Below are 26,393 nucleotides of genomic sequence, written 5' to 3' on the forward strand. Positions count from 1 at the left end.
CGCCCCATCCAAACTAAACAGAGAAGTACACACCTGCAAGTAAAACTAACAAAAGGCTCAGCCTGATAGGGATCAAATTGTTTTAGATCTACTATTTCTCCTGACTAAATGTTTTAAAGCCTAATTCATGGACTGGTTAATGGTTACATATTGAACAAAAGGTTGTGTGCAGCATACAAGTTCAAATAGTAGCTAAATGTTCAATTAAATTGGCTACACTTGGCTTTAAAATGCACCTTGATCAGTCAGTTCAGTGCCATAAGTGTAAATGTTGCGATTCAGTCACTGGTGGTCTGGGATACATTTGGCCTCACACATTTTACTGTGTAAAAGCAAAAGTTTTACAATGTGTCCCCAGCAAAGACATAACAGGAAAATATTTTATCAATAGGGGACTTTATTTGGTCCTTTTTGCAAATTGCAAGTGTGTGTCATTCCAGTCTAAACAGTTGGAAAAGCCTTCTTGAAACATTTTAGGGTTTTTTTGTGCCAATGCTTCTGGAACAAATCTGGTGCTTTATTGGCAACAGATGGCTGTGTGAGGCTTTCTGCCTTTCTAGAGGAGGTGAGGTAGACAGTAATGATTTCTGAACACCTTGGATGCATATGGTAGACACTGGTATTAATACCAGTGGCCCTCAGCTGTCCTCTCATGATCTGATTGGCCAAGGTGTGTGTGTGTGTGTGTGTGTCTTTTAGGTTAGTTTAGTTTTGTTTGTGTTCTTTGTAGAGGTTCTTGTCCAGCTACATTAACTGAGATTACACCTGCAACTGCTAGCAAGTATGAGAAATGGGTCTTTGTAAATTCACTTACCTCCAAATAATTGTTTAGTTTTTTTTTCCAGCCAAAACCTTTCAGCCATTTTGACACTTAAAGTTAAAGGAGCTTGCAAAGAAAAGCGTCTGGACTTCTTTAAGTTACTTGAAGACGTTTCACCTCTCATCCGAGAGGCTTCTTCAGTTCTAAGGTCAAATGGTGGAGAGTCCCAGATATAAACCTGGTGGGAGTTTCCCCCCACAGAGGGACAAAAGGACCCCCTGATGATCCTCTAATCGCCTGAGCCAAGGTGTGGAACTGGGTGTGGGTCCCAATCAGCCAGAGTTTCGGGTGAGTTCATTGTGAAACCTGGCCCCACCTTATCATGCGAATTCCTGAGGTCAGATGGCCCAGGGTGTGAGTGGGCGTTAAGGCGTCTGCGAAGGGATCTCAAAACTGGATTATAGATGGCAGAGAGTTGGTGTCGTAAACCACCGCCTCTGTTCAAAGATGGTCGCTCACAGTGGACATAGATGGCTTCTTTCACTCCTCTTTCAAACCATCTGTCCTCTCTGTCCAAAATGTGAACATTGGCATCCTCGAAAGAGTGTCCTTTATCCTTAAGATGCAGATGAACAGCTGAATCTTGTCCTGTGGAGGTGGCTCTTCTGTGTTGTGCCATGCGCTTGTGAAGTGGCTGTTTGGTCTCTCCAATGTAGAGGTCTGGGCATTCCTCGCTGCACTGTACGGCATACACCACATTGTTAAGTCTGTGTTTTGGCGTTTTGTCTTTCGGGTGAACCAGTTTTTGTCTGAGTGTGTTGCTGGGTCTGAAGTACACCGGGATGTCATGCTTGGAGAAAACCCTCCTGAGTTTCTCTGATACACCGGCTACATAGGGGATGACAATGTTGTTGCTTTAAGAATGCCCAATGGGCATTCTTAAAGTCAGCAAAGAGGCACAGAAAAGAAGATCAGACACCAGCGAGGGAGGATAAGAAGGACAGACGCAACAACATTGTCATTGTGTCATTGTGATTGGGACCCACACCCAGTTCCACACCTTGGCTCAGGCGATTAGAGGATCATCAGGGGGTCCTTTTGTCCCTCTGTGGGGGGACACTCCCACCAGGTTTATATCTGGGACTCTCCACCATTTGACCTTAGAACTGAAGAAGCCTCTCGGATGAGAGGTGAAACGTCTTCAAGTAACTTAAAGAAGTCCAGACGCTTTTCTTTGCAAGCTCCTTTGACTACGATGACCTGGATGACTGAGAACCTTCACAGACGACACTTAAAGTTGTATAAAAAAAATGTCTTTAAAATCATAATGTTACACAAACCCTGCACAGTATTTAAATAATACTGTAAGAATAACAATAATTAGCTTATTACATGCAACTGAGCTTTGATTGGAACAAGTGTCGTCTGAGAGCTCTTTACTGGGGTTTGCTCTTATTCTGCCCCGTTTGTCCAGTGTTAGCAATTTCTTATACTTGTTGGAACTTGTCGTAAGTGTGGGGTGGACATTTGTCTGTTTTGGGTCAAAACACTGACATCTGGAAAGATTTTTTTCTTGTCAGCATTCAGTGTGTCATTATGTTATTTAACTTGACCTCTTTGGGCTTTCTGTTCGGCCTTCATCACTTTACTGTGTTTGCAGTCACCCTGCTCTGCTCTGCAGAGTTTGTTTGTTTACACTGGAGGGGAGTGGACTTCCCCTCCACGACTTGGCTTGTGGAAGATGACCTGTTTCCTTTCAGTATTACAAGCTTTTTGCAGCAGCATTTACCCAACAGTTGACACAGTGAAAGTGAAAATAGCATCTTTTCCTTTCCCGTAGACTCACATGCACTGTTTGTCCACCAAAGATATTTGGTTGACATTGGTCTGAAGTGTACCAGTGGTGCAATTTAGATGTAATAAACATTTGTGTGAAACAGTGTCTTTTTTTTCTCCTGTGTAGCCTTCCAGCCCCATCACATTTTCTTTCAATGAACCCTTCCTGTAGGCTTAAAAAGTTGAAAGTGACTGGTGAGTCCATGGATATTTGTGATCTGTTGAAGTTTAAGCTTTCCATACAATCCACGTAGACATTCTATTCTATTCTGTTCTATTCTATTCTATTCTATTCTATTCTATTCTATTCTATTATAAGAGAGAAGTGTTTTCTTTAAAGATCCTGAGTACTTGTAAACAGCTGTAATCTTGATGTCCCACCCATTTGTCCTTTACTTTTAAATATATGTCTCGATTTTTCTCCTCTTTTTACAACATTATCACATCCTCTATAACTTTACCTGAAATCTTGGGACATTTAAAACAGGAGTTTATTTTCAGCCTGGTGTGTGTATGACTTTAAATATCTTAAAAATGTACCAAATAAATTTAGTATGTGGTGTCAAATATATTTTTATATCCAAGTCTTCATTTCTATTTATAATTAGCACTGTATAGTCAACTGCCAAAGTAGGCTTGCTGTGACAGATGGTGCATCAGCATCCAGATTTCCTGCGTATTATAAAAACACTTTAGAAAACCTTTATTTTAGGAAGATGTTCTCAGCAACATAACAATAAGTTGTTCTTAGATTGTTCTTATTCTTTGATGCATCCTTGCACTCATTATTTAAGCTGTTTCCTTCTAAAATCATCATTTTGGTTCAGTGTTGCAGCTCTCTTCTACTCGTTTGTCTTCCAGCTGCAGCTACAGCTGCTTGGAGCACAGAAACCTGCTGAAAACAGGTGCAGCTTGGTGCTTGCGAGGCAGACAGTAAGCAGGTGGACAAAGTGAGTCACTAGGAGGTGAATTTGGAGAAATATGTAGCAAAGAGAGAAACAAATGATCCCCTTTGGAACTTGTGATCAAAATAGAGTTTAAAGAGAGGGAATTTTAGACTTACCCACCAAGTACCTTCATAACTGACACATAAGTGACCAGTTGGTAGTTTAACCTGCAGGTTTGACCCAGCATTTGTGAAATGCTTATATGTGAGAGTAGTTGACTGAGGTCATAGTTATAGTAGTAAGCACATAGTAATTCAAGGAAAATGCTTGGCTGGTTAACTGTGCTGTAACCACGAGCAAGGCATATAGTGTGTGAAGATGACCTTAAAGTGAAAAAAGAGAATGACTGAAAGAGACAGGAAGTGTGTATGTGTGCGGTCGTGAAAAGGAGAGAGAGAAAGTCATTAAGGCTTATTGACACACACAAGGACATGAGCGAGCGCGTGAGAAAAAAGCAACAGCGTTTGGAAGGAAGAAAGCAAGAGTGAGCAGAAACCACACGTGGTTGCATTTCCCTCGTGTTTGAACTTGTTCTGCTGTGCAGTCAATTTCTGATGGACACAAACTTTGAAGCCTGCTAGACGTGACAGGAGATCGCTTGAAAAGAGCAAAAAGAGCTTTAAATTACTTCATAAACTATAAATCAGCTCTGCACTGGTGAAAATGACGATTATGATTTTAAAAAAAAAACTTTCTGCTTAATTGGAGCATATGTAAACACATAAAGAGTCTAGTTGGTCTAACTGATGCCAGCTTGTCTTCAATCTGCAAACTGTTGCATGTGTATATGACAGATGGAGAGAGAGAAAGAGAGGTAGAGTATGCCTGGCTTCCTGTCAACACTATCCTCTCACTTACTGAGTCATTAGCAGCTCTCCAAAGCTATGTTTGTATTGCATGAGTCTAGTGGGACTAATAGGAAAGCTCTTTAAACTTTAATTTATCCAAAGGTGGCCTATCATGCTATCAATATCTGCTGAACTGTTGTACAGGTCACTGCTAAAGAGGTGATTTTTAATTTTAATGAGACTTTTACATGGATAATTAGACGATAGCATAAAAATACTCATTCCCAGCACAGGCTCATTTTAAAGTCTCAACATTGGCATTTTGGCTATTGCTACAGTGTTTTTGTTTTGGAGCCAGAATACTTGGACCAGAGGATCCAAATACCGTATGATTAACAAGATACATTGATAAACTGTATAAACACAATGCACAGGCACAAATAACTGCTAATTAATGCAGACTAAGAAAAATAAAAGAGTAAATACTAAAAGCAGAAACCTGGACAGTCTTTATGACACCAAAAAAATATTATTGACATAATTTTTTTTCATTAAGAAGTGACTGAAGCTGACTGACTGACACCTGTCAATCAAAGCACACATGCCACTAACTGTAAGCCTTAGTAGTCTCCTAATCAGTGAATAATTAAAAATTAACTATTCACAGAGACAAAGACTTCTTTGTATCAGTCTGTAAACATGCTTCTTAGTGCTTTAAATTTATGCATTTTAACATTGGAGTCTATGGGGATTGACTTAAAAACAGATTGCCTAAAACTGATCATTTAGACCATCTGAAGCTGAGTTTTTAGCTCACATGGATTACTGGTATATATACTGACCTCATTATATTAACCTTTCATGTTCATGTCATGTTTTATGTGACCATCCACCAGTACGAATATATATGTTACAAAAAATATGCAAGTGTCTACATTAAAACAAAAAAGGCAAATGAAAGAAAGGAGGCAAAGTTAAAAGTAAATGGAAAGAAAAACGCAGAGGGAAAACAGAAATGAAGGAAGAAGGGCAAAGGTCAGATCCCTTTTTTCATTTAAAGAAAATGGACAAAATTTGTCTTAAAAGAATACTTCAGGGAAAGTACCAAAGCGTTCTAAAAGAGGCTATTAAGTCAAATATTAAATTGGCAATAGTGATAGACTGATATGTCAGCAGCAGTTTATTGTTGCACCCGCTGATGTGCAATTAGCACTTCATGCACCACTGGCAGTTTAGTCCAGCGGTTCTCAACTGATGGGGCTGTTGAAAACATCACAAGATAAAATCTAAGAGGTTACGACATGATGGTAATGCTCCACACATTTCTCTAATTATTGAGTCAAGTAATTATTATCAGATAAGGAAATATGACAAGCAATTATAAGCTACAGCTCACATTAATCTGCAACAATATTTAGTTCCAACTTTAATGCGCAATGTTTATAATGTAGCGTAGACTGGAAACATGTGAGTCAAAGTGTAATAATGATAAACAGAATACGAAAATGCCTGAAAAGGTAAAACGGGTATGCTACAGAATGAAAAAACGTTGTCGAAGGAAAAAAAAAAAGAGAACTGGCAAGAAAACGAATCCTGTAAAGAGTTTTAACTGAGATGTAAAGCAGAGAAAGATGGATATGGAGTGAAAGAAGGGAAAGAAAAGCAGTGAAAGTGTACGTGTGTGTATATTTGACAGAAGGAGAGAGGGGGTGAAATCAGTGCTGGAGACAGAGATTAACCAGTTCCAGGTTCCTGTGTGCATGTGTGTGTGAATTTGCTCTGTCAGTCATTTGAACTGCAGCCAGCTGTTAACACCCTCATCAATATCCCATTTTGCTGTTGTCTGGAGGAAAGCCTTTAACTCTGCACAGTCACTTTCTTTTCTTGGACCAATAAAATTACAGTGGCATCTTTTCATTTATTATGCATCCTTTTCCCATCTTTAACAATCTACACCTTCAGTCGCAGCCTTGTTTTAGCCTCCCACCTTTATTTGTAGTGTGCAGCACTTTCCTGAACAAGATATGATCAGTGGTCACAAACAAGTCACACACTACAATCCACAGCATTTTAAAAACATCATTTGCTTCAGCTAGCCATTACTTTAGCTCCACCATCAAGGTTTATACAGCTTGCAGTGATTTTTTTTGGCCTTACTGATTCATATGCCAATGCTAAATCAATACTTTAGTCTGTGACTTTATTATTTCCTAGTGCCCAACACGGACTCATCTAATTGCTCAATTTGTTTGAACAACAGAAACTTAACAGAAGCATAAAATCTAACTTTGTTGCTGATGGCATTTCCTTCAATTTTGCTAGAAAAAGTAATAAAACAAAAAATATTAGTTTAAATTTCTTTTTCTATCAATATACCCCTCAATTGCTGCACCAGATGTTTGCATTACAACTTGCATTCAGCATATTTTAGACTCCCTATGTGTAAACGCTTTTTGAGTATATTCACAGCTGTGTAAGTTTTCCGTGACGCGGGGGGGGGGGGGGGGGGGGGGGGGGGCAAGTTCAGATTCCACAACTTACATGATAAACAGTACACATATACAGTAGTGTGGAGGATTGATGAAAACAACAAAAAGTGAATCAATTAATCACTTAATCCTCGTCCAAGATTTGCCTGTCACTTCTCACTTTATCGCTTAACCATTGTTAACTAACTCATGGACATTCCAGGCAATGGTTGCCTAAGTTACCCATGAATTTACCACCCCTGTATGTCAGCTAAAAAGCAATCTTTGCTGTCACTGGCAGTCAGTTCACTGACTTTGTGTTGCTAACTATTATTTCACATATTATTGCTACCTTAAACTTGTAGTCTTTCTAATGGCCTGTAGGGGGAGACTCCTGTGGTTGCCCAAAAACGCAAATTGTCTAGGTCAGAGATGTTAAACTGATTTTATATCAAGGGCCACATACCGCACAGATCTGTTAAGTAATTTGGTGTAGTATAAATGACCATGGAGTCTTTATCAGTAGGAAAAGCTCTAGAACTTATTAAAACAAGGTTAAAAGTCCAAAAATATATGGCCTTCTTTACATTTTCCAAAGCCATCTATCGGGCCAGATTGGAGTCTTTGCTGTGCCGATTCTGGTCCCCAGGCCTTATGTTTGACATCCTGGGTCTAGGTTATGAGAAAACATATATCTGATGAGTTTGTGGTTACAGTTAGTAGTTTTGATGGTTAGTCAATATAATGTGACATTAATGTTTTTTGTCCTGTCTTCCTCCCCGCACCCCCATCCGGTCATGCCAGATAACTTCCCCTTCCTGAGCCTGGTTCTATTTGAGGTTCCTTCCCACTGTCGCCAAAGTGTCTGCTTATAGGAGGTCATCTGATTATTGCCATTTTCTCTGTTTTTTGCAGTTTTTTACCTTAAAATATAAAGTGCCTTGAGGCAACTGTAAATTATGGCTGTTGTCCATCTCCAGAAGGGGGATAAAAGATTGTAGGCTTTACAGTTGCATCCACACCTCTCTTGCCACTTTAGGTTTCAAAACACCAAGATGACAATGATGCAAATGTTTAGCTCAAGGCATCATTTTGTGACATCACCAACCATCACAGTGACATCGCGGTGGCTATGTCCATCTTTTATGTACAGTCTTTGGCCTTAGCTCTATAGAGTAGTGTATGCAAACATATGAGGTCCCACCAATTCCCAGAATTCATTTTAAAGAAGTTATGTTAGCTTTGCTTTATTTACCTTCGTCTAACTCCTTCTGTGTCAATGTATGGCTGCATTAATTTGTACATTTATGTGTGCATATGCGAGGTGCTGACCCTAACACATCCCACAGTCTTGTCAGCTCTGCAGCTTACCTAACCTTTGACCTTAGCCTGCGTACACATGCACGCACACGCACACACGCTCACACACACACACACAATAAGCTGAGTGTGTGTGTGTGTGTGTGTCTGTGTGTCATTATCTCACTTAAAGCCCTGGGGCCACCAGACATAACTCCACACCACCAATCTCTGTGTGTGTGTTGTTCACCTAAACATCTGTTAGGTGAAGGAGCCAGTAAATCACACACTTCACTGGCAGCCAATCAGAGGGAGATGGTAAAGAAGGCTTGAGGGTGAGTGTAGCCCAGGAGACACACAGAAGAGAAAGAGGAGGAGGTAGAGGAGGTTAGAGAGAAGGAGAGACAGACGAAGAAAATGACAGAGAGGAAGAGAGCAAGGGAGGAAGGGTTGCAGTTGCAGAGCTACCATACCTGGCCTGTAAGTGATTTAATTTTTTTCTCTTTCTTGTGTGCACGTGTTGCAAGTGTGTGAAGATATGTGAGCCTAAGTTCAAGTTTTTCTTTCTTTTAAAACAAAATGTGAGACAAACTATTGCCAAGTTATTTCAACACGACTTTGCTTGGCAGGCTAAAGTAAAATGATGTTTAACTTAGCTTTTTTAATGCTTTCTGCTGGCTTTAGACCAAATGGAGGGAGTAGAACATCTTACAGACTGTTTGAACTGACTTAGTGGGGGTCATTTTTGTTTACTTGTTGGTTTTGGAGGGAAAGAGCTTTAGAGCTTCTCAGTCTCTTATACTGAATTAACCCTTCAGTTCCCACTTCATGTTTGGTCTGCTTAAAGGAACATGCACATATTATTTTAAGACTTATCATTGAGTCATGCATATACTGCTTTCATTTGGCTTGTGATAAAACAGCCTTTTCTTTCCACGCAAGAGGAAAAACAAAAATACTTTGCTTTTTCCCTCTTGAGACCTTTCCAATTTCCTCGTGTGCCCCCTATGTAAGTATCTAAAGTTTGGAAGCCATTAATGCAAAGAGAACTAAGGTACACAATTTAAATTCAAACAATTATTTTTTATTCTTTTTTATTTAGAAAAATTTTCTTTGACAATCTTGCCTCTGCTTGACAACCTCCTATGCCAACCTTTCTTGGTTATTGTTTGGACATCAACTGTCATTGCAGAAAACTTCATTTCTGCTTCAGAGATTTTGAAAACGACCACAAAGCTTGGACTCCTTTTCATAATGCTAGCTCTTTGTAGAGGTCTTGTACAACTGTAGTTCCCTGAGGGTGGAACAGTGTGTGATACTTTGGTATGACGTTGTAAAGTTTGGTGTATTTAGGTTTTGTCCAAAAAACAGCCAGATACTAATTTTGTTTTCTGTTTATTTGTGTCCTTGTATTTTGAAAAGTTTGAAAAGTTTAATCCAGTACTCTATTGGGAACACCACCAAATCGTCAAAGTATTGTATGATATAATTAACATAATTTTGGTTGGAGTTTGATCATATTCACTCAATGACATTAAGAAGACTTTGCTCTATGAATGTTTCTAAGAAGAAAGAACTGGATTTAGGTGTTACACTCAAGTTCTTATGTTTTTGAACAATAATAAAATTTTGCCTCAATTATTTCATTAACTGTTTAGAAATTATATACTCCCCCATTTTCACAGGCTCAAATTGAAAGAAAAGCAGTTTCATAGTCAGGTGAGATCTGCCAGGTAACAGTATCTCATCAATGGAGAGGATTGTATGGCTGTAAGCCTTTCCTGCTTTTCTTGTTGCTGGAACGACACACAAATTAGGTTGAAATATGAAGCTCTTCATTCACGGCACACTAAAGGCTACCCAATCCAGAGGGGGGTTTTTTTTGGTGGAAGATTAACATTCCCAGTCACAAGGTCATTTGTCCATTAGTTCACATATTACCAAATATGTAAACAAATGGAAAATGTCAGCAAGTTACCAGGATTACCATCAGGCTTGGGTGTATTTTTAAACAGTAACCTTTTGTTGCTCTGTCATTTTCCAGTGGCCAATTGTCTACTTAATACTGGAAAACTATACCAGATCACCAAATTATTATGCTACAGTCAGTCCGAACACTTTGTTATTGTCCTTAAACAGCAATCAGACACATGTTGTTTAGTCCATTTCATTAGGATTTCTCAGAAGAGCTTCCTGGAAAAAACACTGATTGCCTTTCTTTAACATGTCCCTCGGCCGCGATCAATGCTAATGAAAGAGCAGTGCTGCCTATTGACAACGTGGGAGGAGGGGTCTTAACTGCTCTTTTAATTGCACTGTGTGTGTATGCAGTGTTGAGCAATGCAGGGTTCGTCTGCAGGTCAGGGTCAGTCACGCTCTTAAAGTGGGTGTGGTTTAAGTAACGGCTCATTGGTTAGGTCATAGGGTGAGAGGTCAGAGGTTGAGGGGGTGGCACTGAGAGTGAAAACGTTGACCAGGCCAAGGGGTTTGTGAAAGTTCAAAGTCGTAACTTACGACATTAAAACCGCTGTCCTTGTGTCTTTCTGCCATCTCCTGCTGTTATTTGTCCTTCACATGACAATACACACATATCAATTTCTCGTGAAGATGTCTAGCAGACAGATATATACAAATATATATATATATTTATAGCGTTTCAAACCAAAGGTATTACAGAATTTTCTTTAGTTTCAAGTAGATTCAATCGTTTCAGGTTAGTTTCCTCCTTTAACAATGTTCAGTTTTAGTTGTTTTGTTACATTGGGGTGTTTGTCAGGCATAAGAAGTGCTAAACAGGTGTTAGAGTACAAAACCCATGTGAAAGCCAATGATTTCAAATTTTGGGCTTTCAAAGCCTCTTCATCTGTGTGGTGTGTCTTGCGTTACAGTACCAGTTAAAAGTCTGGACACACTCACTCATTTTGACTGTTATTGTAGTTAGTGTTCCAGTCTCAGTTTGATTTTTTTTTAACTTAATTTCAGTTAATTAAAATGAACTGGCTTCACATGCAATAAACAGTAAAAACAGAAATAAAGAAAAACAATAATGGGAAAATTCACTGTATTATATTCACTGTAATATTAAAAACAGGCTTACAAAAGAAACATAATGAAAAATACAGGCAATTAGAGATAAATAAAACTTGGGAATAATAGCAGAAAACAAAGCAGAAAATGTTTATCTGCCTTTTTATATATGTTGATATCAGCTTTGTGTGAACCTGTTAATATAGTTTAGTATTTTTATTAGTTTTTCCTCTTTTTATTTTTGGTTTCCTCTCAGTTTATTTTACAGTGTGGGTTTGCTTGTTTCAGTGTAGTGTGTATTGGTTTCTGTGTTTGTTTTAGTCTTTCTAATTATCATAATGCAGTGGTTATTTGTTAGGAGCAAAATGTAAGCTTATATGAGACATTGCAATACAAGCTCAAAGCTGACGCACAGCACCAAACCCTCATCAAGCTAGTTCAAGACATTCCCTCTACATTTTTATCTTTTTAGTTACTTTTGTAAAGTAAACAATATTGTTCCAAATTTTTTTTCTCCTGCCAAAGTATGGTTTTTTCATTTTTGTTTCATTTAACTAATCCACAACTAGTTTGGCATTTACATGCAAAAAAGGCAGTAACAACAAATGCCTTATTAAATGTTCCCATTTAATAAGGCATTTTGTAAAAACGTGTTCATAGCATAGCGAACATGGCGAGTCATATGTTACAGTTCTTCTGCACTCTTTCAAGCAGATGTATTTTCAAAGCCCCCCGTGTACCCTTCCTGCTCACTTTTCTTTGTTTTAAAACAAATTTTAACTTGTTATCATGATACCTTCTGGTTGAATCTGAGAAGTTCCTCTTTGACAGAAAGATTCACAGGAGTTGTTGATGTAAAAAAAAAAAAAAGTACACAGATTTGTGACCAAACATGCGGGTGAACCCAGAAAATCTTCTGCAGCCTACCATAGAGTAGAGGCTTGAATGAGCCCCAGCAAAGTGAAAGTCTTCCAGCTTAAATGCTGCCAACTGGCCTAATTACTGTGTGTTTTATAGGTTGGAAGGTCATTTCAAACCTCTCAGTCATCACACTTTTATTGATTGCAGCATAAATTACCTGATGTTATATGTAGTAAAACAATATGTGAGAACTTCAACTTGCCCTCAGTCGTAATGTTGAGTCAGATTATTAAAAGAGTGTTTGCTGCCTTTGAGTGAGCTGTCAGCTGTGTGGGCAGAAAACAAAACACCTGTCCTTATGTGGCACCTGATTGTAATTGCTCCAGGTGATGTGAAGTATTTAAAGGCTGATGGGAAGCTCCATAGACAGAGTCTGTTGTTTCATGTATTTTCAAAGATTTCAGTGCATACGTTTTATTTAACTGGCCTTACTCCATTTAAACTGGTTCACAAAGCAGGTTCCTCTCCTGCATAATATAGAAAAAATACAGTCATACTACAATGCATAAAAACAGTCCATATGACAGTAAAAGAAATGCAGCAATGCAGTAAAAACAACAGAAATGAAAAGAATTGGACTGCATATAATTTGAGTCCGTAGGTGGAACGTGTCCTTCAAAACATGTTTATATCCAACAAAGTCTCAAAGGAGTTCCTGAAATAATCATAACCTCCGTTCTATTGATCCGTGTCTCTAGACACACATTTTAAATTTTTCCTGCTCCCAATTTGTGTCCATTTACATAATGTTTTAAATTTTTATTTATTATATTTGTATTCCTAATATTAATATTTCTATTCAATACTCCTCCTTGATTTAAGTTTCTTCTTTTAGATTTTTACACAAAATAAGGGATCTGTGCAAGAAAGAAGATAACAGGCATGTTAACCGGCACCATTGTGTAGTACTTGTTGACAGAGTAAACTAACATAAAAACTAAAGTGGTGTGTGGCCACACTAAGCACAACTGTTTGTTGGCTTGTAGGAAGTAAGGCCTACTGGTTATCGTTGATTATTGTTAAAGATGATTTGGTTTACATATTTTACAAACAGATGATGGTTTGGGTTAAAATACAACGGTTACCATTTGTTTTAAAGCTCTGTTTTCTTCGTTGCCATCATGATTTGAAGAGACAAAGCATGTGTTCTTTAAAATACATTTACTTCAAAGTCTTGCTAGCTAACACTAAAGAATGTGCTAAATTGTGTCATATACATGTGTTTAAACTGTGAAAAATGCTGTTGCTCTAATGATCTTAATTCAGTTTTTAGTGCATGCCCTATCCTGCAAGTGTATTCTAATCTATAAAGCCCACAAACAGCTGTGCTTACTCATAAATAATTGCTTAGTTAACATCTGTCTACGTATGTTTCTTTATTTGTAGCAGTCCTAGCTGTAAGACAAAGTAAAATATAAACATATATATAAAAAATATAAATAAGGTAATATAGTAAAAAATAAATATCTAAGTATACAAGTATATGTGCAGTATATTGGAATATATTTCAATGTATTGCTTATTGTGAAGCTTAGTGTTGGCCATATGGAGTACACCAAATAACGGTCTAAATAGTAGTTTGTGCTGAAATAACTGCATGTAAAACTTTTTTTTTTTAAATTTTATTTTCAGTTGGTACAGACGGGACAGACATGACTGAGGGATAGGAAAGGGAGAAAGAAAGATGAAGGAAAAGAAAAACAGAAGGGAAGAGTGACAGTGAGAAAGGGCACTTAAAAAGAGAAAGAAGAGAAAAAAAATCTCCTGTTGAGAGAAAAAGAAGAGAAAACAAGCAAAAAAAAACAGAGCAACATACTAAACACAACACCATCACGTTAATCTAGCTAAGTGTAAACAGCAGTAAATACTAAATATTGAATGTTGTTGTGTAGCAAGCAGGACCGACAGCGCACAATGTGCTTGGAAATAGCAGCCAATAAAGGGTTATAGTTTATGTCTATGAACAGTGAACACCCGTGTGCACACCTGTGTGGATCAGCGCGCTTGTATTCAAAAGGTTTCCCCATGTAATGATCTGCTAGAGGATGTAGAGAGCCATAGCCCCGTCCCCCAGGGCATGAAGCAGGCATAGAGGAGATCCAGGCTCCAGACATCCAGAGGCCCCAGAGTGTGAGAGCCCAAAGAGGACCACCGGATCGGCATCCGTGCCACCCTCCTGGGAAGAGCTGAGGAGAGCCCCAGATGAGGGGTCACCCAGTAGCCCCGGAGCAGAAGCCAGAGGGAGCTGCAGTGGCGTGCCCGCTGGCTCTGCCAGCAGCCAGCTGTGCCAGAGTGAACCGAGACGCAGGCCCAGAGGCCGGAGGCCCGAGGGCCCCCTTTGCACCGGAAGAGGCCTGACCGAGCAACAGGCACCAGGCCCTGCCAAGTAGTCACCGGGAGTGAGCTGGTACATACCTGAGCGCCCAGCCCCAGACACCAAGAACCACCAACGCACCGACCCCTGAGGGCATCAATTACCGGCAGGGAGTGTAGTGAGAGGAGATAGGCCTTTGGAGGGCCTGGGAGTTCCCAGAGAGGTGGAGTGTCCAGAGAGGTGGAGTGTAACTGCATGGAAAACTAATGTAGTAATGTGTCCTATCTTTTGCCTACATAGCAGTAAGTGCTGAAGAGAGAGGAGAAATGATTTTGAATGTGAAAGTAAAATTTTATTGGCTTGCCTAGTTGTGTAATTCTGAAAAGTCAGGGCAGAAGAATGTAAGAGTGCAATACAGTGGTGGGTTAGAGAGGGAAAGTTGCCATGAATCATGTAAGCTCTATTGTGTAGTCTTGCTATTGGTTCAGTGGTTTCTTTTGCAGTGAGTGACCAAACTGGCAGGAGGTAGGATATTGTTGTGAGAATATTTGCATGTAAATATGTCTCTGAAGGAGCTGGGATGAGATACTGTGTTGTGACTAAAGGGATATTTGAAGGTTTTCTGCATTTCATTTGCAGAACAAACAGGTAATATGGTCCTGTGGGTATCGTGATGATAGTGATGAATTGTGCTATAAATTCCCTGTAAAGCTACCAGTAATATTATCAGATTAATAATAATAATAATAATAATAATAATTTGCCTTCACTGCATCCACAGTTTGAATAAAGGTGACAAATCCCTTTGTGTTGTTTTATGTAGTGCTGGTTGCATGAAGCTGACCCTGCAGGTTATTTCAGCCCAGAGCCCTGTGCTCACAGAAACCCAAGCAGGTGATGAATGCATATCTGCCTGTCACCAGTGAGTCATCCTCATCCATGAAAAAAACTTCCTGGTGGAGTGTTCAATCAGCTAAGGTTGCCAGGCAACAAACACAGTTTCATCCAGTAAGCAGGACTGGCTTTGGCCGAGTTCACTCAGCAGCACGAGCCAGCTCCAGGTCCTCTAATGAGATGATCCGGTCCAGATGCTACATGTAATGATTGAGTTTCTTTCACAGCAACAGCAAAAAGTTTAGATGAGCCCAGGTTGAGATCAAATTACAATTTAGAATTTAGAGAAGAAACAGGATGAACTTTTTATATCACATTTACAGTGCACATGGCTGTCATAATCGTAAGGTGGTAATATTAAGAGGTTAGCACCTCATAGTCAAAACTGCTCCTGTAAACAACACAGAAAACCTCCATTGAGATTCTGATACGCATGATGTAGAAGCTGGAGATTGCATTGGATTGTAATGTTTTGCTGTGCTGTGTTGTTAGTGATGATGAAATGTTTGTGATGATTTCTCTGAATATTTATTCTTAGCTTTAAGGTATAAATTCCATGAGAATGAATGCAGCAAAACCCAGAATTTCAGGACCTCTTTTCCTGAACTTTGGGTGGATGTCTTCTGTACAATCCTCAAACTCTGGACTATTACTGCTTCACAATGGGCATCTCCATAGTGAGGTTCACTAGGTGTCCTTCTGGTTCTGCAGAGCATCTCCACCCTCACTATAAGAGTTGCCCCTCTTAGAGGCAGCACTGAGCTTCATTTTCTGCCCCTGTCGTGTGTGTGATTAGAATGAAGGATCGTTGGGATCCAGTCTTGGTTGTTCTTTATCTTGGAGTCTAGGATGACGTGAACCGTTCAGATTTTCAGTGTCTTAGCTTTGTTTCTAAAAAAGTGTGGAATTGATACATAATCAGTCCTACCCCCTTACAGTCTTTTCTGATTTGTGTTTTAAGATAAACTAACATTTATACCAAAACCTTTAAACACAACATATAACAACAAAGCATAAAATAAGTAGAATAGCTCAATTAAAATGGTACAGTGTGGTAAAAACTACAGAACAGAAGGAGCTCAGTTAATCAGAAAATAGGAAAAAGTGAAATAAGGTAAATGAGCTCAGTGACTAGAAAGCAAAATATAACAATATGGAGCTTACAATGATGTCCTGAGAATTTTAACTATAACATAATCATGACACTTCGGTTTAACATTTAACTAAAGTAACTTAACCTTGTAATTCTTTAGGGGCCTGCACAAATATTGTCACATAATAAAACAGAAATTAAAGCAATATTGTCCACCTGGGATGTCGAGCTTTTTAGCCAGTTGCTTAAAGCCCTCCTTTACCACCACATAACCGCATGAGTAATAACCATCCAGCATTTGCTCTTCCTGTCACATAGAGGGCAACTAACAAATACTCCAGCGATGTTTGATTGAGTCATTTATTTACTTTTGTGTTACACATCACCAGCTGTTAGTATCTCTTCTTTTGTAGACTTGGTGAAACAAGTTTGTTGTTTCCACCTTTAATGGTAACAGCTTTTAAGCATGTTTTTCAAATCATTTTGCTTAGACGAGAGAGGTGGTTGTCCTTTTTTAGGTACTCAGTGGTCATCAGCACGCTGCTCCTGCTCTTAGACATGTTTGGGCTTGTGTCGTTGTTGCTAGGCAACTTAAACGCATAGCATTATTGTATAATCTATATCTCGACATGGCACTGTTCTATCATGTAAAACATTACACCCTTGTTATCACAGACAGTACAATATGTCACAGCCCTATTCTACACCATATTTAAATCACAGCTATCCACACACAGTCCTCACACATTTCTTCTTATCGCTCAGATTAACTGAAGAGTCCTGAAGACAAGTACGGTCAGAGTGTGTGTATTCACGTGAATGTGGCAACGTCTCTATGAAGCACATCAAACTACAGTCCCAGTGTTCCCTCTGGACCTTAATCATCCCACCAATCTTATTGTCTAAATATTTCATGTTCAGTTCACTTATACCTCAGATATTTTTATATATAAACCTACGTTCTTCACGCAAAGCAATAACTTTTATCTCAGCAGCTTAATCTTCAGCTGTGGGTTTAACAAACTCTCACTTCAGGTTAAAAACATGTCAGCAGGTCATGGCATGAAGTGAAGAACTAATTATTAACACATTATCTGTGGCGCTTGTCAGTTATGTCGGTTGTTTTCATGAACAGTCTGATAGAGCATGGCTGTGAATTATAGCATATTGTTATCTTCTATACTTCCGTGAATGATGGTCCAGTGTATCCTCTGCCAAATGAGGTTATAAATGACGACCTGAAGCAGCTTTCTTTAAGTATTTAGAGCTTTTATTATGCCTGACAAGCAGATACTTCAGGGTCTCTTCAATGACTTGGGAATCTTTCTAAGCTAAGATATTAGACTGGAGCCCAGCTTTGTTTTTCCTGCCCTCTAGACTTGCTGCTTTTTCTTTTTAACACTTTGGTTCCTCTGTACAGCACTTTGTGGCCTACTTCACTACTTTAAAACCAGCTCGTTTAGCCACTTATTCACAATCACCTTCTGTGGGACACATAAAAGGGCCAAAATTCAAGATTGGTATATTTGCATATTTAATGTTGTAGAACAAAACACAATTTCTACAGCTGGTGTTAACAGCTGACCTTTTTTCAGGCATCAAGCTTAAAAACTTTTGAATTCCAAACCCGTAATTGGACTAATTCCTGCTGTATCTGCATAATATTTTAATGTCTGACCCTGAAGCTCATTGTTACTGTGGCCAAATATTGTGGTGAATTACATTGTTAGGGTAAAATGACAAGAATGCCTAAACAAAGATGGAAGGAATGTAAATAAGGGCGACATGTGTGTATGTTAAAAATGTCAAACTACGGTTCATCCAGCATGCACACATACAGACTGTGCAGAAGGTATAGGAACTTATTTTATGGTCACAAAATACCAGCAGGGAGCCATCTGATCGGCTCCAGATTCGTTCTGCAGCCTGACAACGACACCAAACTCACAGCCAGAGTCATAAAGATCTATCTTCAGCCACACGAGGAACAACTCATCCTGCAACAGATGGTGTGGCCCCCACAGTCCAGCCACTCTGGTCTGGGATTACATCAGTGGATCTCAAACTGTGGGGCAGAAAACCAGGTGAAAATTATGACAAGAAACTAGATCTAATATTTTTGTTAGGGAAAATAATCAAACAAGAATTAATTGATGAAAATTGTGTGAACTTGGCTTCTGAAGTGTGGCCGGTCTGAAGACATTAAGGGAACAAATCCATGAAACAACATCTGCCCATCAGAAAGTTCCCATTATAAGCAAAATCCTTGGAGTAAAGATTTGGAATCTGAAATCTAAACAGAGGACTGTCAGCTTGTCCAGACTAACACAGTAATGACTGGTTAATGTGTACATATGTAATCTGTGCACCATTACACTGTTAAATAAAAATACACCAGACATTTGTGCAGTTTATCCAGAAGATTTTCTCAGTTTGTTCTGTGTTCGACAGAAAGATTAGAACACTTTCAAGAAGAGATCAGAGTGATGTGAGAAAATTATCACAAGGCTGTTTCTTCTTGGTTCTATAATTCTAGTAAGAATGACAAAACACAAAGAACATCAGGCTTTTAAATGCCAAAGGGCTCAAATATGAAATCATATGGATACTACAGCCTAGATTATTTCCTTAAACAAAAATTGATATATATTGATGAAAGGGCCTGGGAAGCCTTTTTCTGAGATTGTAAAGAATTTGGATTATTATAGGAGGGTCAGTATGAACAGCTGTTTAATGTAAACCACAAAGTATTTAGTTAGTTATAGCTTCTAAACTCATAACAAAGCCAGCTGTGTTCACACCAAATATCCACTTGATTTAGTATTTTCAAGAGAAGTTAACTGCAAAATAATTTATTTTTTTTTAGTGTGCTTGCTTTACTTTTAGTGCACAAAACATTTGCACTAATAGAAAAATAAAAATAAAAATAGCTGCCATTTAGCTGCAGGAAGGAAAAAAACAGTTTTTTATTTAAGTCTCCCAGATGTTTTAGGGACCAGTGAAGACATATGGATATTTCCTCACTTCCTTTGTGTATGTGAGTGAGCGAGTGTGTGTGTGGTTTGTCTATGATCCATGTAACAGGCTGATTAGGATTTTATGAGGTCAGAGGCCAACAGGAGTGAGAAAAAGTGACCTTCTCACCTCGGGGTCATACTCAGGAGAACACCGTCACAAACTGTCTCCTCCACGTGAATTTATGCCATCAGTAGCCCTCACCATTCTTCTCCTTTTCTTTTTTCTATTTAGCGGAATGCAGCAGGTTTCTACATCAGCTCCAGTAACAAACAAATGATTCTCTTTAGTGTTAGAAAGATTTTAGGTCAATAGGACCTCACCTCTAGGAGTGAGCACATGGTTAGTTTTTTTGTTTTGTTTTGTTTTTTTAAGCTGAGAGCTCAACTCAACAAAGCTCAACATTACTATGTCATCTTTCAGCACCGAAGTTTGATTTTCTGCAGGTAGCTATTACTGATAATCACAGGTGGGCACTATGCTTACTCAAATGCCATCCTTATGTACAATTATGAGTTTTAGGTTGTAATGTTATGAAATGTGCAAAATTACCAGTTTCCATGAAACTGGAGAGGTATAAAAAGAGAACCTTTACTATTTTGGTGCTGACCTGGATTACTTTATTTAAAAATGGCCTTGGTGGAGTCCTGCGCTTTCGAAGTGCCCTTCTGATATTTAGTTATTCTTACTTTTCACTAAAATTTGGAGGCCAGTGTGCTCCTGTCCAATACTCTAAAGGAAAATTTCATATACATCCTTTTACTATTGTGGCCTCTCATCTCAAATGTGACCAAACTTTTAAATAACAATGTCAGTATCTGTTCATGTAATCCAAAAGTTCAGGCATCAGACTGCTATAAACATTGAGTTTGTACTTCTTTTTTTTAGTTCTTGACTAAAAATATGACATCAGAAATAGACAATAATGAACTGATGGGCTTCCTTAAGGTTCAGTTGGAAAAATAAAACTGGATTACGTTGTTTTATGAATCATGCAAAGCTACTTAAGTGGAGTACAAGAATAAAAATATGTAGCTATGTCCACTTTAAAGTGTCTCCTTACTGTATCTCTTTCCATCTCTTTGCTTTTATTTCACATGTTTGTCCTCTGGGGTCTCCATTTTCTAATATCTAACCCTTTAATCTCTAAGGGGAGAAAAAAACATCTTGCATTGGAGGATGACATGACGGGCAACATCAAGGCCCAGTAGACGATGAATAAAGAACTTGATGATGCAAAGCTAGTCCAGTCTAAGCGTGGAGTGTTTATAAATTATAAAGAGGATTGTAGCCACTGTGACGTCAAGCTTTTCCTGTTAAGTCCAGAGATGAGTATGTCAGCCACCACAAAATGCTTTGAAAAAGGAAGGGATGGATCGAACTAGAAATCGAGCAACGCTCCACCCTCATACAGTAGTGAATTGTCAATCAAAGGGTAAACCAGACCCTGATTCATCTTCCTTTTAAACTCTAATGGGTGCTGTGATTTACAAAATTAAAATCAGGTTTTATTCAGTAACACATGAAACTAGTGACTGAGACCATAAAGTCACCAGGAAAGTTTTTATTGAGGTCATAAATAAAGGGAGCTGAGGGCTGATTTGACATAGACCTCAAGTCTTTTTGCAACCACAGGCATCGATCGGGGCCTAGAGGCCAGTCTGAGTGAATTCAAATGTTTGTTTTTTTCCAAGGATTTTATACACAAAGCTGATCATTGACTTCTAAAATATAAAAGTACAGCTCAAACTCCTTAACCCACTCTCTATTAAACTAATAATGAAACTCATTCACATTTGGGGGGCTTGGTGTACTTTTGTACTTTAGGGAAAGTATGAATACAAGACTTGTACATTTAATCGTGTATTTTTATAGTATGATGTTGTAATTGGTCACAACTGCTGTACAATGAAGTCAACTCTAAGTTGAAAATCTGAGCTCTGTGTCTTCCTGACTTCCATTCAAAGAGCTGCGCATTCTGTCTGTGCTGTATTTTCCAGTTTTATGATATAATCCTATTTACTCTCTCGCTCTTTGTCTTCTCTCCCTCCCTCGCTCTCTCCTTCCTAAGTTGAACCCACTGAACTCCCTCCCCACCGCACCCTCTTTCCCCACTCACTTCCTGTTTAGAGGAACAATTAAAGGATTGTTCCTGCAGCTCGAGGCAGCAGGGCCCTGATCTAGAGCAGCCGCCACTTTAGCTAGAAAGAACCACAAAAAGCATCAGTTATGAGACCTCCTCGAAGGACAGTGTTTGGCTACGGACCAGCAGAAATAAAACAAAGTTTATCATAGATGGGGAAACACACATGAGGAGGAGACGGTGTCCTCGACAGGCGCGGGCATGCCAGACATGATCAATGACAGTAATATGCAGGGAAGATTTTAACGTACATAATAGCTGATGAAGTTGCCAGTCAGCTGTCATCTTTTTAACTATCTTCAAAAGTTTCTAGAGTCACTTTTTTCTTTTGAGTTTGGGTGTTATTGTTTAAATTCTTAAACCTGTGCTATTCATGTCACAGTGTAGCTGTGTGGAGAGTTGAATAGGAACAAAAAAAACCCTCACCAATCTGAATGAACACAGGATACGAGGAAAAGGGCACCAGGACACAAGGAGGAAGTAAACTGATAGTTTCATATACTCTAAGCAGACAACATGACAGAAGACAGAATAGAGTAAGCACTATATATACACACTGAGGACTGATAGGGAACTGAATCCTGACACTGCTGGATGTAATTGACAAAGGCGAGAGAAAAGCAGGAAGAAAAGTTAGAGTAAGACACTGCAGAAGACTAGCCTTCACAGTAAAACATGACATGACCAAATGACACATGCTAAACATGAAGACAGAGACAGAGGGAAAGGTGGACAACAAACAAATACAAGAACCATAAAATACAAACTCAAATATAGTCAATGAAAATCCCAAATTTACAAAACCCTGGGATGATGACAATCAGAGCAACACTGCTGTTGTTGTCCAAACTTAAAAAAGAAATAGTAAAAAATAAATACAGGTAATAATAGTCAGTCATTCTTTTAGTCTGAATTGTATGTGTACAATAATTAAATAATATTTTGAGTTTAGCTCATATTAGTTATCTATAGTTATCTTGATTGGAATCTCTTTATTCACTATATCAGAACTCAAAGCTACGTAGGTCTATATCTATTTACGTGTGGCTCAAGGGGTGATCGTGGCTCAAGAGTTGGGAGTTTGCCTTGTAACCGGAAGGTTGCCGGTTCGAGCCCCGGCTTGGACAGTCTCGGTCATTGTGTCCTTGGGCGAGACACTTCACCTACCGCCTACTGGTGATGGCCAGAAGGGCTGATGGCGCGATATGGCAGCCTCGCTTCTGTCAGTCTGCCCCAGGGCAGCTGTGGCTACAACTGTAGCTTGCCTCCACCAGTGTGTGAATGGGTGGATGACTGGGTGTGTAAAGTGCTTTGGGGTCCCTAGGTGGGACTAGTAAAAGCGCTATACAAATACAGGCCATTTGTTATTTACCTACTTTTATGTTTAAAATTTTAAATAACCTGACATTATTCACATCATTCATATTCATTTTTCACTCAGGACAAATAGAGTAAAAAAGAAGACTGATGCTTCCACCTGCCTAATTTATGGCCCTCTTGTGAGACCCAGGTGGGTTCCAATGTGGCTTGCAGCTGTGCGAAAATTGTAGGCAGGTTAAAGCAACTTAAAAAGTTAAATTTACCACACCAGTATGTGGAGGGACATTTGCTGAGCCCTTGGCTGATTTGGCCCGGCTTTGAGATCTGCTGACTTCTTGATTTGTGGCAGAAAGTTGAAATAGTAAAACATTTGTTTAAATGCTGCCTTCAGTATTCAGTGGTACATTTTTTGCTTGTTCACTTGCCAAAGAAACCATTGAGTCAGGGACCTTTTGTTTGCATTTTATTCTCATTCTTCTCATATTTCTACTCTCAGTAAAATAGCAAGAGCAAAATGGCAAACCCACACAACCTATTGTAAACGTGAAGTCTTACTTGATGAAACATTTGAATGAGTAATCTATTATCTAATGATATCAGTACTGGTGGAGGAGGATATGCGTACATGTGGGAGGTTTGCCCAAAGGAAAATCTGATAAAAAGTCGGACTTAAATGGTGAGTCTGGTGTTGGAAATTTTGACATGGAGCAGAAATTAGTAAAAGGAATTTTAATTTGTTCTTACACTCAGATAGGGTCAAAAATTGGAACATTTTTACAGTTATTTTTCCAGGGCCTAATAAATATTAACTTGAGCTGAAAAACAATTTGTTGTCAATGTGTCCACTTGTTAATTTCTGATGTTTTTAACTTGATTAAAACTTCCAATTACTTCAAATACAACATTTTATACATTTTCCTTCTTGTAAGATAATGCTGGCATTACCTCATGGCTTTGCCAAACCATCCTTTGAAAAAGAGCCTCAGGGAGGTAGAAAATTAAAAGATTTTGGGCATAGATTTAGTTTGAATATGAGGTGACACTTTTAACACCAGACCGGATCTCCTAGCCAGGAAATTTTGAGCATCAGAGACTTTAATGACTTTTAGCGCACCATTTTTATAAAAAAGTTTGTGCATTCGTTTTTAGTAGAAAAGTCAAAAGCAGGCTCCACAGTTTGCCGTGTACTGGAATATAAGGCACTAAATCCTTCAGTCAGTCTGTATCGCTTCCAAATGTTAATTAACCTCAGATTTTCAAGACAAGTATAGATATGATTTAATCTACTGTTCTCCTCCGTGTGAGTCAGAGTGGGACAAGTCAGTTCAGTTCCCTCTGACTGATATCAGGCTGCTTTGTTCATGTTTAAAACTTTCCACACAGTTATAAAAAAAAAAAACTCATATATTCATCTTTTCGTGACGTTTAGGAACCATGTATATAAGTGACTAGGCAACTTTTCTGAAGAGTATCTAGAAAATTAGCATTTCAAAACTAAAATAAATTGCTTGTTTTTGCGACAGTTGGAGAAAAAACATATTATCTGACCACCTTCTCTTGTTTCAATCATGTTTATCAACCTGCCAGCATGTACTCGCATCTACCAGAGGAGAGGCTGTGCCAGAAAAAAATCGGTGTTTTTATTATCTCATAATTGATATTTTGGGAACATGCTTCTTTTGTGTTTTTATTAAAGCGTTAAAGGCATTTGTGTTTAATTCTTGTGGGAAGGACTTTTCCCTTGTGTCATCCTGTAAAATCAACACCTGTGCATCAAACAACATTGATGGAATAAAAGTATCCTTCCTCTCTCGCAGGCAGAGCGACGGGCCTACCGAGAGGCAGAGATAAACATGATGGATGACCTCTCAGAAGCTGACTTTCAGAAAGAGGAGGAGCCCGCCAGCCCTGCCCCTCCCCCTTCACAACAACACACAGACCCTGCCTCTCCGACGGTCGCCGTGACACCCGAGCCGGTCGCCAGGGGAGAACAGGCCACGCCCAGTGAGATTGAATACCAGGTGAGAGATTGTGGCTGTCATTTTCGGTCCAACCCCATACATCCTCCGGGCTCGAGGCTCAGATTCACGCTCGCTGAACCAACTTGTATTTCTTACTTCAGACTTCACCAGATGCACTGCAGTGTATTTTAAATGCTGTAGTGAGATTTTTTTCAATTACAGAGCGTAGTAACACTAAAGTGTCAGTAGTCACAAATGTGGTCCAAATGTTTTTCCTTTGTTTTAGAGGCAGAGATAATTAGGGGTATAATTCTGTGGCAGTGACACATGGATGTATCAACAGCTGTCTGCATCTGTTCACTGATTAGTTCACTTTGTAGTGAATAATTTACTGTGGGTAGTAAGTGATTGAGTGGTCAGTTTAAAACATCTGAGTTTGTTCTTCAATTTAAGAGCCGGAGCTCACAGAATAAATCTCACCAAAACTTTAATTTCAAACTTTAATTTTATTCTCTCACCTTTTAAACCAACATGATCGGAATTACCTAAAATGATTGTAACGTTGGACCCAAGAAACATACGCTGGGGCGAATATGTTGACAGCAGAACTTTTATTTAATACTGTGGTTTCTTGACTGGGACACAGACACTCCCGCTCTCTCTCTGCTGTCACGTCCGCTCTCCCTCCGACTGTCACTGCCAACATATAAAGAGACACAATCACTGTCAGATCCCAGCACACCTGTTCACCCCGCCCCTGCGCCGCCCCGGGAGCTCACTGCGTCACCCCTCCTCTGCAGCTGGCCAGAGACCACACCCACGCCACAATGATAAAACAGTATTGAACATCTCCATTTTCATGAAAACTTGGGATACTAAATTCATTTAGGGCGACCATGTACAATATGTGATGTTGATATAGTTGAAAGCTGTCGGTGTGTGAGTGTCGGTGTGACTCATCTCCGGTCTGGCTGGGAACATTTGTTGCTTCTCCTCCTCCCTCTCTGTCATTTTCTGTCATCAGTTTACTGGTGATGTGAAATTATAGTGTTTATTTTGAATGGCTCTGCTTCAGAGTATCCATTCTCTGAAAGCCAAAATTTAAACAGTGTTAATTATATCAAAGCACATATATTTTATATTAAATGTTGTCAATCATCAGGTTCTTTCGAGTGGATGAAAAGTCAAGCTGGTTTTCTCAGTTGTTGAAAACAAAGTGTGGCTTATGGATGATATCTGGTGGTGTTAACAAAGGTGTGCCACAGGGTTTTATTCTAGGGCCACTGATGACAGGCACGCCATAACATGCATGTTAGTTTAAATGTGTATATATATATATATATATATATATATATATATATATATATATATATATATATATATATATATATATATATATATATATAATATACACACACACATATATATAGTGATGACCAACTGAATATTTCTATTTGCACACCAATTTAAAGAGTGACAACTAAATACATATGTGCACACACATTTCTGGCTTGATGTAAGACTATGGTTCAAAAAACAATGTCATGAACTAAGTCTTATTTTATAGAAAGAATCCCAGTAAAGAAAACTGTCCAGTGAGTATTTTA

General features: G+C 38.9%; 1 protein-coding gene across 11 annotated transcripts in view; it reads left to right on the forward strand.

Moving 5' to 3' along the window:
* LOC102784640 (DNA (cytosine-5)-methyltransferase 3A-like) overlaps positions 1–26,393 on the forward strand; it is a 104,923-nt gene that overhangs the window by 52,762 nt on the left and 25,768 nt on the right. For 10 of the 11 annotated variants that reach the window (XM_087851987.1, XM_087851990.1, XM_087851989.1 and 7 more), the window contains one exon: positions 24,643–24,846. In XM_087851987.1, the coding sequence (XP_087708113.1) occupies positions 24,643–24,846 (204 nt within the window). Of the gene's footprint in view, positions 1–8,442; positions 8,579–24,642; positions 24,847–26,393 lie in introns of those variants that run through there. The other variant, XM_087851997.1, reaches the window with a different exon arrangement.

This window comes from Neolamprologus brichardi, chromosome 15, assembly GCF_056152115.1.
Source record: "Neolamprologus brichardi isolate AB-2024 chromosome 15, ASM5615211v1, whole genome shotgun sequence".
NCBI classification, from domain to species: Eukaryota; Metazoa; Chordata; class Actinopteri; order Cichliformes; family Cichlidae; genus Neolamprologus; species Neolamprologus brichardi.